This window comes from Rhineura floridana, chromosome 7 (genome assembly GCF_030035675.1).
Source record: "Rhineura floridana isolate rRhiFlo1 chromosome 7, rRhiFlo1.hap2, whole genome shotgun sequence".
NCBI lineage: Eukaryota > Metazoa > Chordata > Lepidosauria > Squamata > Rhineuridae > Rhineura > Rhineura floridana.
Window position 1 is genome coordinate 149,756,660 of NC_084486.1, and position 16,987 is coordinate 149,773,646.

Here is a 16,987-nt window from a genome sequence, read left to right on the forward strand (position 1 = left end):
AATGCAAAGCCTGTTATCACAAGGCCTGCTTCCGGTCAGGACCCTGCCCCAAATGTGAGCGGCTGCAAGCACGGAGAGAGCTGCTGGCAAGGCAGAGCATGGAGGCTGACATCTCTGACTACGAGGAAGAGCAGGAAGGGGAAGAGGCTGTGGCAGGAGCAGCCACGTGACAGTCAACAGGCTGCCGTTTGGTGCGTGCTCTCTGCCTCCAGAGACTGAACTGACAAAGAACTTACACAGACCCTTCCACAGCTAATAAGCCAACATGTTGAGAGGCAGGGGTTTTCAAAGGGATCTTTTGCACTTGGCTTGGGAAACTTCAGTTTTCCCCTACTGTCTGAGCCACAGGGCTGGGGAGAGAGTGACTTTGGTTGCTACTTCTGCCACGAGCTTCGATGCACTACGAAGCCCAGCTTTGTTGCCACCACAAAGCAAAGAGCAGCCGGCTTTGTGTCTGTGTGTGCCAGCGTCGGTCGCCTCAAGCCCTTCCAACTCCATCTGGGAGAAGCTGTTGGATGGTGGTAGCGATGATGATGGGCGAACCAGGGGCTGTGCTGGTGAGCTTCTGGCCAAGTTCCAAAACACTCCTAAAGGGAAAATAACCCACTTGAAATCATCTTATTTGCTGTATTGGCTGCTGTTTGCCAGAAGAGGCAGTGCTTACTTTTTTTTTCTTTTGCCAAAACCACTGCCTATAATTCTATACTTTGCTGCTGAATGTCACTGATCCTAACCCTCATTTTTGTGCCTGAAGGAAGCCAGAGAACAAGAAGAGGTGCTTGGCCTGCGCTTTTTCTGTTGGGAGTTGCCTAGCTTACCACAAAGACTGGTGCTGTAGAAAAATCTGCTGATACCTTGGGTGGGGCAGCTGGGAGCCAAGTGTCCCATCGCTTCTCAGAATGATCTGTCTCCCATCTCCAGCATCCCATTAGAGACTTCATAGCTCCTGCTTCCTTCTCTACCTCCATTTCTTCCCATCTCCCTAAAAAAAATTTTTTTTCCTAGCAAGAAGAGAAAACCTAGAATGGCAATTTGCAGAAATGATACCTTTCCAGGGTGTTGGTTTTGGCTGGGATTCAGGTTTCAAGCCTATATGGGAGAAGGCCTGGGGCTTTCCTGTTGTTGTAAGTAACCTCTGGATGCTTTCTTGGATCAAGGAGAGATGGGTTCCTGATGCTGTTGCAGTGATAGATTTGTTTCTCCTGCCGATATCTCTGCTGTTTGTGTCTGACACCTCAAAATAATAATCCCAAGGAATTAACAGGGCAAAATGGGAAATTGGTTGATGCCTTTTCATGTTTGGGTTCAGGAAATGTTCCATTACTGGCCCTGTTTGACGTGGGACTTTAAGCTGGCCACAAGGATGAGAAGTGGCAGTTCCTTAGTGGATTCATTTGGGAGGGGGGGTGATGCTACTAAAGATTGTAGTTCATTCTTGCAGAAGCATGGCAGGATGCTAAGAGCAGAGCTTAGAGCAGCCTTTGCCAGTGTGGGCATCCTCCTGATATTTCGGATTGATGGGAGCTATAGTCCAAAGTATCTGGAGGGTATACCAGTTTGGCATATGGCATGCTGGTGATAACTAGGGAGTATTGGTAGTGAGATGGCAGCCTCTTCTTAACCTCCATCCTGTCTGCTAGAATTAGGGGCTGGAGGAGAGTTAGCTGGTCTGTTTCACTGAATAGGGCTTGGGTTCATTCATAAATAGACAAAACTGTTGTGCATCCTTGAATGTCAGGCTGGCAGCAAATCAGCTCCATCCTGGACTGAGAGTTTTGCTTGATGCTTTTTGCCCTCCTTTGCCTCTGATACTCAGGCAGACTTTCCCCTACTAGCCTCGTCTATCCTTTCTGCCTTAAGCAGCTGAGCTTCAGTGGTGGGGAATCTCTGGCCTTGCTGTCAGTGCTTCGTAGTGCAGCCAGACCTTGCTGTTGGCATGGCTCTTCCTTTGCAGCCAGCTTGACTTAAAGCTAGGCTGCAAAGGAAGAAAGGAAATGATCGAGAGAGCACTTGGGGCGCACTCCCAATTCTTTCCTTTTGAAGTTGGGCCATCTGATGTCATGGTAGTGTCAGGTGGCCTCATCCATCGATATGGCTCGTGGGAGTGGGGGAACCCAGGATCCCAGCCCACCAGTAGTATCCCGTTCTCCACCCTGGTGTCATAGTCCCAGATGCCATGTTCTCCTTGCTCTGGAGCTGGTGGCTGCCCCTGTGAGCAGAAGGTGTAGGCCATGGAGGATTGTTCAGTCCTGCCCTACCCTGATCTGCAGTTTCAGTTACAATACTTTCATTTCTGCAGTTTGACCTTTCTCTTTGTAAGCCATACACCTCTGTGATCTCTGCTCTTGCTCGCCCATGATGCTCATGGCATATGCATGAGCTATGTTCCGTGGGATTGGTGGGATTATTTTATCAGAGTTTATCCTCTTCTGCTTGCTGACCTTCCTTTTACAGGGAAATCACTCCACACCCTTGTCAGCTAGGTGGTCTACTAACAAACTCCTCTGAATGGGTTTGTGTGCCTGCAATTCCAGTGCAGGGGGAGAATGAAATTGGAGGCACCTCTCATGGCTGTGGGAGCAGCCTTCTCCTATCAGATGCTACTGTATGGATATGCACCCAGTTCTGTGTATGTTGTTGTTCCATAACAGCTGCTTAGCAAAATAGTTTGTGCAGTGGTGTCTTTTTCCCCTCTCACTTTTCCTTCAGAGAGCTCGTCTGTGTTGCTGTCTGGAAGCTGGAAATTGTGTTCCTTGCAATAGGGCCAGGCTTTCAAAGGCAGCTGATGCTTGGACATCTGAAGTGGTTCTGTCTGCTGTGAAAGAACAGTTTGTGGATGTGTGTGAGGGTCAGTGTGTTGTCTGAAAGTCAAAATGGCATGTCGTCCTGAAGATTAGGAGGGTGACATTTCTGGTTCAACTAATACACACCGGAATCTCCTGCAGGCAGCTGCAGATGTGCCTTTGTGTTGACATACACTGCAAGGCCCATTTTAAAAAAATTAATAGCAGTGGGGCTTTTTTATATTTATAGGGAGCACACTAGAAAAAGCCTGACTGCAATCCAGTTAGATGGGACATGCAGTTGACAAGCATGCAAAAATGACTCAGGTGGTCTCTTAAGATCTGTGTTACTTAATGTTTATATAAAGGAAGTCTTCTTTCTATCTTTTTTTAAAGCAGAAGATTGCTTGGCTTTAACTCTTGAGTGAACACCATGTTGTCCCCTTGTGCTTCCTCTAAGGTGTTGTCTGGCAAGGTGCTGGTGCTGCTCTGCAGCCATCCTTTTAGCGCTCTTTGGCTCAGGCTGAAATTTCTAGCATCTTTAGCCCTGCATGTAATGTGCTCAGAGTGGTGTAGAGACTGACGTCCAGAATTTAGAAAGGAAATGTTGAAATAACTGGCTTACGATATGTGCAGAAAAAGGTGGTGTCTTGGTTTGTGAATTACCCTGTCTGTGGACAACTGGACCAGTAGAAGCAAAGGAACAAGGAGCTGGGAACACAGGTAACCATCTTGGCAAGGTAGATGCTTGCATGAAAGGGATAGGAGGGATGGAGGCACACCCTCAGAACCTGTTGACTTAATTTGGGGTGTTTGTGGGCTGGATATTCTTGTGAGAGGGTTCTTGATGGCAGCTCCACTCATATACAGGACTTGTGGTACTGCAAAGAGAACTGCTGCCCTCTGGCCACTCATCTACAGTAGCTTGTTACTATTCTCCTGAGATGGAAACTTAGGGAAATTGGCTTCCCAAAGACATCCTGATCTAAGATTTGTTTTTTTTTAAGGTGATAGTGAAAGGTTTGCAGCAATGTGGAATACTTTATTCATTTTGACCGTGTCCTCCCCCCCCCCCCCCGTTTCATCCAAGAGCTTTCGCCAGATAAACTTTAACTTTGAAGAATGGCATCTGTTCTGTTGATAACATTCAGCTCCCATGACTGACAAAAGCCTGTACAGGACTGTGTGGCTTGTGCACTGGACCTTCTCCCTGACACACACATCCTTTGAGATATTCTCTTTACTTATTTAAGGGCCAAACTTTATGCTAATCATGTGCATAAACTAGCATGCATAACTTGTCTGCTTTTTTGCGGAGGGGAGGTTGAATGCAGCTGTAGGGCTCTGAACTGGAACATGCTTGAAATCCAGATCAGGACTCTCCATTGGTCTCCTGCTAAACATCGCATCCTTCTGGCTGCTATCTGCCCCCAAATATGTTATGAACAGAAAATGTGTGTGGCACTCGTTTGCATTTTTCCTCCAAAATGAAAGCAGTTGGGTTAAGCATGTGTGGGAGGGTGTTGTGTTTTAAACATGACTAGTGTTATGTGTAGGTGAGCCCTGAACGTTACCTCGCTTGAGACTTTTTCTGCAGCACTCTCAAAAGAGTGTAAATCCACACAGCAGCCCTTTAGCGGACTCCCTCTAGCATGCTGCTTCTCAGATGTAGACTCAAGAAATTTGGTCGTGGGTTGTTTAGGGCTTATTACTATCTTTTTATAAGCACTTCCAGCACTCCAGGACATTTCTTCTGTTTGCAAGCAAAGCCCTCTTTAAAACCTGTTTGCTGGAACAGCCTTTCCCTAATCTGGTGCCCTCCACATTTTTGGGGACTACAATTTCCATCACCACCAGGCTGCTGGGAATTGTAGTCCAAAACATCTGGAAGGCACCAGGTTAGGGAAAGGCTGTCCTAGAAGCACTGATTTAGTTTCAGCAGAGCAAGTAGTAGGTTGCGTTTTATGTGTTAATTGTGTTAGGGCCCTTTTGCAGTGGCCAGAAAGCGCTCACAGGGAGAACTTGAGGCACAGCGGAGCGGTTATAAAGCCAAATGGTGCTCAACACTGATGAAGCTGTGATCAGTTTTTAGTTTGCCCATGGTTTTGCAGAATGACTGCTATCTATAATAATGTAAATGGTAAGTGAAAGTTCTTTATAAAATAAGAGGTAACAATGGTGTTGAAAACAGATACCCATCTGCTGTTCTATTGCACAGCCTAGCACTGGGAATGCTGTCCATAATAAACTACACAAATCCGCCTGCTGTTTCTTCAGTCTTGTTTTTGGCTGAACACTGAAATAATGCCTCCTGACTTGTAGTTGCCAGCTTTGGTGGTTTTGCTGGACCAATGTCTTTGCCTTCCTGCACAACCATTTTTCCCCATTTCTTTTGTTCCAGAATGTTTTCTAAAGCCCTCACAGTAGGCATGTGGGACTGCATTGGTAGGTGTAGAGTGAGGTAGTTTGACTGTTCATCACTTCTCATTCTTCACTGTCTTATACCTAAGAGCAAAACTGTATTTTACACTGCAGCTGTGTGTGAAGCCTAACACGTTAGTCTTGCCCTGTGGCCTGTGTCTGGAACACAGAGGGCAAGAGTAAAAGCAGTTCAGCTGCACACTAGTGGAAAGTGCATCTTACGGATTATGCTTTGCAAAAGTGAAAGCCTTGTCTAGATAAGGTTGCATATGGCTGCAGCACAGTGTGACCTGGCCTTAATGGGAGTGCCCCGTTCTGCCAGCCTTAGCCGTATGTTTTGGGCTACAGGTCCCATCAGCCCTAGCCCGCATAGTTGCAGTCTCAAAACATGTGGAGGGACACCAGGTTGGTGAAGGCTGGTTCGCAAACAAAGAACAGCTGAAGCATGACTTCTCAAGATATGATCTTTTAATTGAAATGTTACTACAAAAGTACAAATTCATAGAAAACACTTCGCACGGCAGTGCTGTCATTCCCAATGGGTGGTTCAGTCACTAGCTGAACAGAAAGCCAGTGCATGCATGCTGCTTTAGAAGCTGCACTATTAAAGTTCTACCAGCCCTGAATCCAGGGATTTAGAAACCAAGGAGAAATGCCTCTGCAACATAAAGACTGCATGTTGTCCTAGCTTAATTTAAGCATGACAACCACCCATCTCAGATCCTGACAATGTGTGGTACAAGACATGCTTGCTGCTGCACCTTGGAAGCTTGCCTCTGCTGTGTTAAGATTGTGGTACCAGCAACTCTTTGCTCATAGCTTAGCTCTTTGGCTGGCCTACGTAGCATGGTTTATCCTGTAAAGGTACTGCTGACTTCAGCACCGCATCATCTCCTTGCAAGCATCATAGCCAAAGCAGCTGGTGCTGGAGGAATTCAGTCTTAACAGTGATGGGCAGAGAGTAACACAGGAGGGTCACTACTGTCTCCTCCCTTAAAAGAAGCCCCACAAGCAAGGAAGTGGACCATAAGGCTAAGCCATTTCAGTGATCCATTTGCCTATAGAGAAACCCTGAAGATTAAGATGGGGAACTGCAAGGCTGCAGCTATACAATAAGCTTAAGACCCTTCAATCGGGTTTTATTTTCATGCTTCTCCCCAAAAGAGTTCTTGAGGTCTGTAAACTTTGTAAATGCTAATTCCTGAGGAGTAGCTTCCATAGGTGGGGAAACAGAGGCCTCATTTTCATTTGATAAGGGCAGCTGGGGTGTAACTACAGCAGATTATTGCTCCTCTGAAGTACCATATGGACCAGTACCACACAGGTATCACCTGATCTCTTCCAAATTCAAGCCATTGGCCTGTTCCTTCAGAAAGATGCAGCTGTTTTTACACAACTATATATCCCCAGGATTCTTGAGAGGCCCTGCTGACTTAAACCCATTAAAACCACTGATAGCTAATTGCTTACAGCAGCCCAGGCCCCTCCTGCCTGGTCTCAGCTGCTGCAGGGAATTCTGAGCTAGGGGTAAGAACTACTCATTTCTTCCCTAGAGTTAAGCAGCAACTCAGAAGCACAAGCTCTCTTTTATTTATTATTATTTATTATTTTATTATTTCCATTTATATACCGCCCTTAGCAGAATAGCTCTCAGGGCGGTGAACAAACAGATAAAATACAATATATCATAATAAAAATCATAAAAACATATACAAACAAACAACAAAAAAACACTACAAAAACACAATACGACTTCTTTTGGGAAGGGATTCTCTTCCACTCCAGATGGGTCTAGCTAGACCCAGACAGAATAGCAGATTATTTTCCTTACTCCTTAGGAGACGGGGGGGAAGCAAGCATTCACTTGCCCCTGGAGCTAGAACATCCCTTCACCGGCACTGCATTTCCAGCTTTGGATCTCCACTTGCCCTTGGAGTTGTTACTCCGCAGAGGCTGCTGGGAGAACTTGCGAGGATTGTACTTGCACTCAAACTGGTCCACGTCAAACTTCCTCTTGCAGCCGGCGTAGTTCATGTAGCGGATCTTTCCAAACACAGCACGTTCTGCCCAGCCTTGGTCGTGGATCCCGCAAATGGACCACATGCAGCCTGAGGGAGGGAAAACAACCACAAGGTCTCTGCTTTTGCCGTCCTGATGGTTAAGCAAGGCAGCAAATGAAGCAACAGACCTCCCACAGAATAGGGGGACCTCTGCCAAATCTTGTTTGGGCTTGTAGAGGATTGTCCAGCAACAGGTAATATGAAAGCCACAGGGATTGTGGAAAGGAGCTGACCATGAACTGGGATTTTTCTCTCTCCGATCTGGACCAACAGGAGTCTTCCCCAACTCTCCTCTGAGGCTGCTTCTGCCTCCACTCTTACTCTTGCCCCGCCCTCTCAAAATAAGAGCTGCGGTACAGTCATTAGGAGCAACGCTTCACAAGAGCACAGTAAACCCCAACAGCCTGTAATAGTACTAGGTGTAGGGTTCAGCTTCCTGGGTAGCATGGGGATTTGTTTTTAAAAAGAGAGGCTCTAGCCCTTATGATTGCAAAAGTACAGTATGCACAAGTGTTTTCTGCTCAAATCCTGAATTGTGTGCACACAGGGAGGCAGTTTCAGTGCCTCATATAGCTCCTTACCACATTCTACATCATCAGTAAATCTAGAATAAGTTGTGAAAAAAAGATCTTATAAAAGTTTCAGGGCTGAGTTTCTCTTTGCACGGAATTTGGACAACTTAATAGAATTTTAGTATGCGGCTATCTCAGGTGTGGGGAGCTTTTTAACCCTCCAGATTTTGCTGAACTACAACTCCCATCAAACGCAGCAGGCATAACTAAATGGCCAGGGATGAGGGGAGTTGTAATTCAGCAACAGCTGGAGGGCCGAAGGATCCCCACACCTGGGCTGTCTTGTGAACTGGTAATACCTGGTGGAGAATCTCAGCAGCTACAGTTAGCCAAGTGACACCCACCCCCAATAAGTAGATACTGTACACACCCAGGACTGGCGCCTTGGGCACCAGCCTGCCCTGGTACCCACCCACATGCTCCACCTACCTTTCCCTTGAAATGAATGCTGGCTGCACTGTGTGCGCATGCCTGCCATCAACCAAGATGGCGGCAGGGGCATCAGCCCCTTAGGGAAGCCTCAGCCGCTATCGTTGATGGCAGGCATGCGCCCGCAGCATAGCCAGCATTTACTTCAAGGGAAAGGTAGGTGGGGTGTGCAGGCAGGTGTTGCGGGCCTGCACAGTAGTAGAGGGGTACCTGGAATCTCCCTCTCCGCGATCCACGGCAGGTTCGGGAGACAATGCTGCCGCAGATTGTGGAAGGAAGCGCTACCCACCCACCCTAAGGAGGGGCCCTTCAGGGACCCCTCGGCCAGGGCCTGACCTGGCTGCCCTCTGGTGCCAGCCTTGTACACACCTCCTTCCAAAGCTGACAAAAGGATTATGGAGGGCCAGTTTACACTGCTGTGTATGTAGGCACATGTGATGGGGCTCAGGAATAAGCCATATGCTCACATATACAATCTTCCTGCTGCATCTAGACCTATACACATGAACTCCATTTATTTATTTCTATTGTGAAAGAGAGGTAGACTGATCAGAAGAGCTCCGTCTTACACACATCAAACCTTGAAATGTGAACTGGGACCTATGCATGGTGGAATATTGTTTAGTACATGTGTGCGTACACACAAAAAATCATGACAGAAAACTTTCTAAGAATCCCAAAATGTAGAATTTGCAGCTACCTATCGAATTCCTCATTTGCAGTTTAGGCAGCATGGAGACAGATTATTTTGTAAATCCAAGCTAAGGCAACTGTAACAGGAGGAACTCCTCCCCCCCCCCCAATACCATACAAGCGTGTCACATCCAGTCTAAAGCAGGTGAAAGCACATATGCAGCCCCTGTAGGGTCTTCTAACCTCCAGTCTACAGGACTGGACAGAAATGTTGGCCTGGCTTGCTCCTGCACAGGAGTGTCACAATTCTACACTGGGCATCTATAAACGGGCAGTGAACTGGATCCAGACGGTGGGCCAGATCCTGACCTCCCCCTCCCTTGCAGGTCATTTTGACGGGTAGACAGGGCCATCGTCTTCTCAATCGCTTGACATTGTGACATCAGGTGACAGTTTAAAAGGGGATTGCTTTTATCACCCATCTACTGATAGCAAGCCCCACTTTGGATTCCAAATGGACCGTTTCAGTGGGGCTCACTATCAGCAACTCCACTTGCTGAGGAACTATCAGAAACACACCTTAAACTCCCAGTTTTTCCTCTGCATCTGCATCTTTGTCAGGTGCGGAGCAGATGTGCATGGTTTGCAGAAAACTGCCTTGCAATTTAAATTAGGTCTCCTGCTAGGCGTGTGGGTTGAAGGATCCCCACCACTTATCTATAAGCTTCATCATGGATCCAATGGTTCTGGATTATTGGCCAGCCATAATTTGATTGAGGCCAGGCCTCTGTGTGTACTAGACTAGGCATCTGCAACAGGTTGCATCATAGATGTAAAATATGACCTTTTCAGGGAGCTCATTTGCACAGCACCAATAGGACTGCAGCATGTCTCAGATGAACTAAAAGTCAGCTGTATGCTGACTGGCTGAAATGCTTCTGACCTCACAATCATGAAATGTCGCAAGTGCCTTTAAACTAGACTAGAGCAAAGCACTCACCAAGAAGTACCACATCCACTGTGTCCCCTGGGAAAACCAACCAAATATCTCTAAACCCAGCAAGACTTTCCTTGGGATGGAGAATTATTACGAAATGCTAGGACTGCATCAAAATACCTCGCAAAAAGAAATTGAGAAACCTACTGTAAACTTGTCCTACAGTGGCACCCTCAGAAGAACCCACATAATAAGGCAGAGGCGAGGAAGAAATTCAAAGCAGTCACTGAAGCCCATAAAGTTTTGTCAGATCCTCAGAAACGTTCTCTCTATGACAGGCCTGTCAGAGAAGCAAGGTACAGAGCAAGAGGAGCGTCTCACCCTCAGAGCCCATTCAAAGTTGGAGGGAAAATGGAAGTGGTTTGCAAGGACCCCCAGATCTCTTTGTAGGTTGAAGCACGTCTATTTCAACCTACACACACGTTGTAGATGGATGAAGAATCAGTATCCGAAATACATTTGAAAATGGACAAGAAAGTTGAAATGGAGGAGGATGGCCAACTGAAATCCATAAGAAATGAAAGGGAATAGTTCAAATGCTAATGACTCTTCTCAACTCTGTTCAAAAAGCAATAGCCAATTGCTTGTACGATCCTAAATGGACTCTTGTTCAACACAGAATAAACTCCTTTGAGTTCAAGACATGTTTGGTAAAACTTCTTAATTACCTGGAATAATTTTGCACAAACACAGCTATGTCAAGGCCTCCATTTTGAGTAACCCCAAAATTGTATTGAGAAAACCAATGTGATCGCACCAGTGTATGTAGTCAATGAGCTTACTCTTATGGTTGTAATCCTCTGAGGGCTGCTTAGAAGGGAGTCTCTTACCAGGCTAAGATTTGCAGCCCATTTTCTCCAGAGCTGAATAATACAAGATTCCCCCCTCCCCTTTTCCCAGCTGAAGTCCTTATGTTGTAACTCCGCCCAAAACTGGGGGTGGAGGTGGGCTAGCCCTTCTGCCTTCAATCAGTTGCTTAGCTCTGTAGACAACCGCCCAGCCTCTTCGTATTACTGACCCACATATCCATTAGGGTCTCTGCCATCCAGTTCGTAGCGGTCATTGAGGTAGATGGAGAATTCCAGGGCCTCCTCTGGCGAAGTGGTCCACTCCAGGATTTTCTTGGCCCAGTACATCCGCAGGAAGCCGTGCATCTTCCCCTCGTGAACCATCTGGAGCTGAGACGGAGGGGTAGGAAGATTGATGGAGCTACACCAGGAACAACCTCCAATGGCCATTTCCCCTTGGTCCTAGCCAACAGGCCAATGGGCAGCAACAGTGGGTTCAAATCTCTACTCAGCTACGAAAGTCACTAGGTGACCTTGGGCCAGTCACTGCCTTTCAACCTAACCCACCTCACAGGGTTATCTTCTGCTCATATAATGTTAGAACCCAACAGGGCCATCCATGACACTGAATCTTCTAACATTTAGGAAAGGCAAAAGAAAGCACTTCCTTCACACAGCACAGTTAAGCGATGGGAGTGAAGTAGTGACACCAGACAGTTAACACTAGAGCCAGTGTGGCATAGTGGTTAGAGTGTTGGACTGCAACCTGGGAAATCAGGGTTCGAATCCCCACACAGCCATGAAGCTCACTGGGTGACCTTGGGCCAGTCACTGCCTCTCAGCCTCAGAGGAAGGCAATGGTAAACCCCCTCTGAATACCGTTTACCATGACAACCCTCTTCATAGGGTCGCCATGAGTCGGAATCGACTTGAAGGGAGTACATTTCCATTTCAGTGAGGACTACCAGCATGGATGGCTTTAAAAAGGGGTGAGACAAATTCAAGGAGGATAAGGCTGCCAGCCATTGTAGCTATGTGTTCTACCTCCACATAGGAGGCCTCTGAATACCAGTTGCTGGAATTTGCTAGTCAGGCAGTGCACTACTGCACTGAGGTCTTGATGGTTTCCCATTGGAGCATCTGACTGGCCACTGTGAGAACAGGATACTGGACTAGCTGGGCCACTGGCCTGATCCAACAGGGCTCTTATGATCTTGAGCCCACAAGCAGGGCATAAAAGCAACCCACTGTATGACCCCAAGTAACTGGTATTCAGAAGGTAAACTTCCTCTGAACAGGGAGGTTCTACACTTAGCTCATGGCTAAACAGATGTTGATAAGAGTTATTTCCCTCCCAGTATTTGTTTAATATGCTTCTATTTATTTATTTATTATGTGATTTATATCCCGCCCTTCCTCCCAGCAGGAGCCCAGGGTGGCAAATTCTAAAGCCATTTAATCTGCTAGCCATCACCACACCTGGTGGCAGCAATTTGTACAACTTAACCAGGTATTGAGTGGAACAGTGCTTTCCCATTCTGATCAGCTTACTGCTATACGGGTTCACTAACTTTTTATTATTTATTATATTGTTGCACGCCTCCCCCAATCTCCGAGCAGTGAGATTTCAGGGGTCCCTGCGCCCATCCAGGGTTCGGTTTCCTTTGGGAAGAAGGTCAGTGGAGACTGTGGTGTGTTTATGAAATATGGTTTGTTTATTTACACACATTCCAACCTGAGCTTAGGATGCAGGGGTTCAAGGCATCAGCAGCCTAGTATCCAGCATTTCCATCTGGGTGCAGGGGGATCCTATAGCCATGATGCAGAGGGATAGCCTCTCTGCATGCCTGCAGCCCCAGCCATTCTCTAGAACACACACTCCAAACTCCAAACACTTCTCCCAGCCCAGGAGTGGGGGGAGAGACTCTCCTCTAGTAGAGTTTTAGATGACAAAAGGATCTTCCTAGCCCCTTTCACCAGTTGCCGAGGCAACTAAATAGGCCCATTAACTTCCTGTCCACTCTATTTGATTAACAAAGGAGATTCATCTGGCTAGCAGAGCCAGCCTCCCGGGCATAGGATTCCAAATCAGAGTCTGGAAAGGTGACCCACAGAAATCATCCATTCCAGCCCCCCCCCCCCCATGCTCATAACAATATTATTACATTTCTATTCCACCTTTCCTCCAAGGAGCTCAAAGTGGTGTACGTGGTTTCCTCCCTCCGTTTCATCTTCACAACAACTTTGTGAGGTATGTTATGCTGAGAGATAGTGACTGACCCTAAGGTAACCCCGGGAGATTCTTGACCAAGGGTGGTATTCAGTGTTGGTCCTACTCAGAGTAGTCCCACTGAAATTGACAAAACACAATTCCCTTAGGGTCATTAAATTCAATGGGTCTACACTGAGTAGGACTTAGGTGACTACAACCTTGAGTGAGGATTTGAACCCAGGTACTAGTCCCAACACTCTAACCACTACACTCTACTGGCTTTAGTGTTAACTCTACGTTAGCATCACTGAGTTGTAGCGTTATGAGAGACGGAAGAGATGTAAAGTACACAAGGGAGATGCATGTCTCCAAACACGCAAGGAACACACAAGAGACATGTGCCAGCAAGTCCAAAGCAGGGGCAGCCAGCCAGCACACGTCAGCCTTGGGGGTCCTCACACCTTTGGCAGTCTTGGCTTACCTGTGCAGCGTTCCAAAGAGGATCATGAGTCTTCCCTTCTTCCAGCTGCTTCAGCATGTACAGGTGAGGCCTCTTGTCTTTGGCATGGAGCTTCAGGGTAGTCTTTGCCCAGTCATAAGCACCTTCCAAAGGCAACCATTTCATGTGTTTTGGCATGAAAGCTTACAAAACAAGGAGTGGGCTAAGGCAGCCTCTCCCAACCTGGTGCCCTCCAGATGTTTTGGACTACAACTCCCATCAGCCCCAGGAGGACACAATCCAGGGGAAGTTCTTTCGGGCAAACCTTGTTGAAATGAACAAGGTTTGCGCAGGAGGAAAACTCCCCCTGCCCCCCCCCCGGATTGCGCGCCAAGTCGTTGTCCAGTCTTCTGGCCTGGGTAGCAGCCAAAAGCTGCCCACACCCCTGACCTAGCCTTAGGTAGTCTACCTCCAGTCATGGTACAAAACATGAAATGGTCAAAGGGTGTGACTGGATGGCACGAGCAATATACCTGTAACTAAACAGGGCGTGCATATCCATTCTCCTTCCTTGTGTGCTCCCGCTTGCATGATCCTCATGAAAAGCACAAGAAGCAGAGTTGTGCGGAAGTGCCCGAGGCAGAAAGGCCTAATGCAAGAGTGAGGAGTCTGTAGTTGGACTACAACTCCTTTCATCCCTGACCACTGGCTTTGTTGGCTGGGGCTGATGGAGATGGGAGTCCAACAACAGATGGTCCTGCCCCCCCCCCCGAGAGACAGAAAGCACACGTGCACCCTGCTTTTCCAAGGGATGTTGGCCAAAGCTGAATCCCGTAGAATTAATCTCAGCCTTGAAAAGCACATAGAGCTGAAAGAGGAAGTGGGAAAGAGCGGCACTCTTTCCCACTTCCTCCTTCAGCATTATGTAGTTTTCCAAGAGAGGAAAAAGGCAACCACCCTCACCATCTCATGACTAAGGGGGGCTCCTGAGGGAAGGCACCTCAAGGAAGCCATCATGCCCACAGGTGGTGCCACGTTGGATAAAACTCTGGGAGAGATCCACAATTCAAATTGCCTGACATTTTCTTCTTTTTAATTGAATGCAGTTGTGCATTTTGATCAGAGCAGTGGTGCTGGTGGGGGAGCGTTTTAACCTTTTCACCTCATGCCATCTCCCCCATCCAGATCCCACCATCTTCAATCTGATTTTTCTGCACCACGGAGGAAAGAGCAACAGGTAGACTTTCATTTCCTCCCCTGTGGCCCCCGCCCCTTCATAGACCATACAGCAGTTTGGGAAGCAAGCTTTTGATTGGGAAGACAGAACAGAGCCAGTGTGACACGTCCACCTACAACATTCATGCACCCCGCGGAACGTTTAATGTAGACACCTTGGGGCTGTGGATCCCATTGGCTAAAAATGTATCTTTTTTTAAAAAAAAGCACTTCTTTGCACAAATGCGTAACGAACTGAGGGAATGTGCTTGCCCTCAGCGTCTCTGCTCTGATCAAACTGGCAGCCCGCAATGGCTGCATTTCACAAGAATAAAACATTGCAGTTCTCTTGCACGATGTGTGGGTTTGCCCTAAGACTGTGTGAACGCTTTGGGGCAGGGGTCTTAGTTTGTCTTGGATTACTCTGTGAAGTGTAACATACACCGATGGCATTGTAGGAATAATAATAATCAGAACCACTCTGCAAGGCAAGCCTGCTGCCGCTTGCCCTCACAACAACCCTGCGAGGTAAGCCCGCCACTGTTCCCAATGTTACTGCAGCCATGCAGAACAGAGGAAGGCAAAATCAGCCAGCCCCATTACCTTCCACCTTGTCATAGTTCTGGTTGTAATAGCAGAAGTTGTCTGCCAGCTCCCTCCGCACTACGGCCTCCTCAATGAAGCTTTCCACAGATTCCTTGTACCTGCTGCGGAGCTTGCAGACCTCCAAGATGGCGCGCTGTACAGAAATCTGACCTGCGGAAGGGACCAGATGCAAGTCACCTACATCCCAGCCTGTGAAGGCCCTTTGACCAGCCTAAACCCAGTTACATTGACCCAACCAGTACACTTGCTCGTAAACTGGCTTACAGTTATTGACCTCCAAGGCCCTACATCAACCTTCTCCAACCTGGTGCCCTCAGGATGATTTGGACCAGCTCCCAACAGTCCCAGCCAGACAGCTATGCTGCCTGGGGCTGATGGGAGTTGTAAGTACAGAACTTCTGGAGGACACCACCCTAAATGTTTTTTGGCCACACCTATCTCAGCACAATTCCTAACATCAACTGAGATTTCTTAAATATGCTGTTTTTTTCCTGTTTTTGAAGGCTGCTACCAGCCCTAAAACCTTTTGGATAGAGCAGACAACTGATCTGTGGCCCATCTGGGACTTGACCATCTCTGGACACACCCCCCCCAAAGGGCTCAATGCAGGCCTTGGAGCCACCCTCCAGAGGGGGCCAGCTTCCCATTGGAAACTCACCAAAATGGAACCAGGGCGAGAGATTGCTCAGAGCTGCCTGGTTAGGGTTGTTTCTGTCAGTGCCAAAGAACTTCAGGCGCTCCTTCATGAACTCTTCCAGCATTGCCAGGCCGGAGGCTGTGCCCGGCTGTGCCCAATCCACCTCCTTCACTGAGCGGTCAACCTGCAGGCTGGCGTAGCAGGCGTCCCAGTCAACAGGCTATAGAATCACAAAAGGAACAGCAGTGGAAGTCTGCATAGCAAGAGACAGCGCCCCAGACCAAGCAAGAGCTGGGATCCTTAATGCTCCAGGCCAGAGCTTGAGAGAGGATTGGAATGGTGTGCAAGGTTCTGCTCTTCTGAAGGTAAAGTACCTGCCACTTTCCAGACCCAAGGGGTTTTTTTTGGGGGGGGGGGGAAGAGCACTCACGGAGACTGATCTCCAAGATGATCAGCTCTGAAACATGTGGTTCTCCCCTGCTTTGAGGCAGAGGTGTGTGTGTTAGACAGGTGCCATCTTTGTTGCCTTTTCGGCACCTACTGAAGATCTTCCACTTTCAACAAGCCTTTTTATTAAATACCTTATCCCGGTCTGCATCTGTACTGGAATTGTTTTTAAAATATATTTTTGTTAATTTTTAAGATGTTTTTAGTGTTATCGCTTGCCACCCTGGGCTCCTTCCGGGAGAAAGGGCAGGATATAAATATTAAAAATAAATAATGCCCACTGTGTGGATTGGCAATGCCTGAGGTCACTCTTTAAGTGACAGGAAGGAGTACCAGGGAGTGGGGAGTGTTCCACTCATCCTCGGGTGGGAGACCATTCATAGGAGATGGCAGGAATCAAACCTGGGACCGTCTGCATGCAAACCAGATGCTCTGCCACTAAACTATGGCTTTTCCATCTCAAGTCTGCCCCAGCTGCAGGGAAAAGCCAAAGGAAACCTTCTGGAACGTCTGCAACTGCTTGCCAACGATTTAAAGGACCAGTTCCCTGCACCCCACCCCCACCGCCAATAACAGTTGTTACCTCTGCCTGGAACTCCGCAGGGTAAGGATGCTTGATAACAGGCGGAAATTCGGTAAGAAACTCTGCCAGCCGGTCGTGAATCTTGCGGCGAATAGTCCTTGCCCCGTACTCCTGTTTGTCTGAGGCAACCCAGCAAGGAACAATATTGTGGGCATCAACCTGGGG

At 47.7% G+C, this 16,987-nt stretch overlaps 2 protein-coding genes across 7 annotated transcripts in view; one reads left to right on the forward strand and one right to left on the reverse strand.

Moving 5' to 3' along the window:
- Nucleotides 1-8,311, forward strand: part of RUBCN (rubicon autophagy regulator) — a 74,373-nt gene extending 66,062 nt beyond the window's left edge. For all 3 annotated transcript variants that reach the window (XM_061637573.1, XM_061637572.1, XM_061637574.1), the window contains one exon: nucleotides 1-8,311. In XM_061637573.1, the coding sequence (XP_061493557.1) occupies nucleotides 1-170 (170 nt within the window). In that variant the 3' untranslated portion in view covers nucleotides 171-8,311.
- Nucleotides 5,668-16,987, reverse strand: part of LOC133389607 (deoxyribodipyrimidine photo-lyase-like) — a 25,029-nt gene continuing 13,709 nt past the window's right edge. For 3 of the 4 annotated variants that reach the window (XM_061637576.1, XM_061637577.1, XM_061637575.1), the window contains exons 5-10: nucleotides 16,823-16,981; nucleotides 15,814-16,012; nucleotides 15,153-15,305; nucleotides 13,377-13,498; nucleotides 10,914-11,073; nucleotides 5,671-7,312 (exon numbers count right to left, since the gene is read on the reverse strand). In XM_061637576.1, coding sequence (XP_061493560.1) covers nucleotides 7,065-7,312; nucleotides 10,914-11,073; nucleotides 13,377-13,498; nucleotides 15,153-15,305; nucleotides 15,814-16,012; nucleotides 16,823-16,981 — 1,041 coding nt within the window. In that variant the 3' untranslated portion in view covers nucleotides 5,671-7,064. Of the gene's footprint in view, nucleotides 7,313-10,913; nucleotides 11,074-13,376; nucleotides 13,499-15,152; nucleotides 15,306-15,813; nucleotides 16,013-16,822; nucleotides 16,982-16,987 lie in introns of all 4 variants that reach the window. The other variant, XM_061637578.1, reaches the window with a different exon arrangement.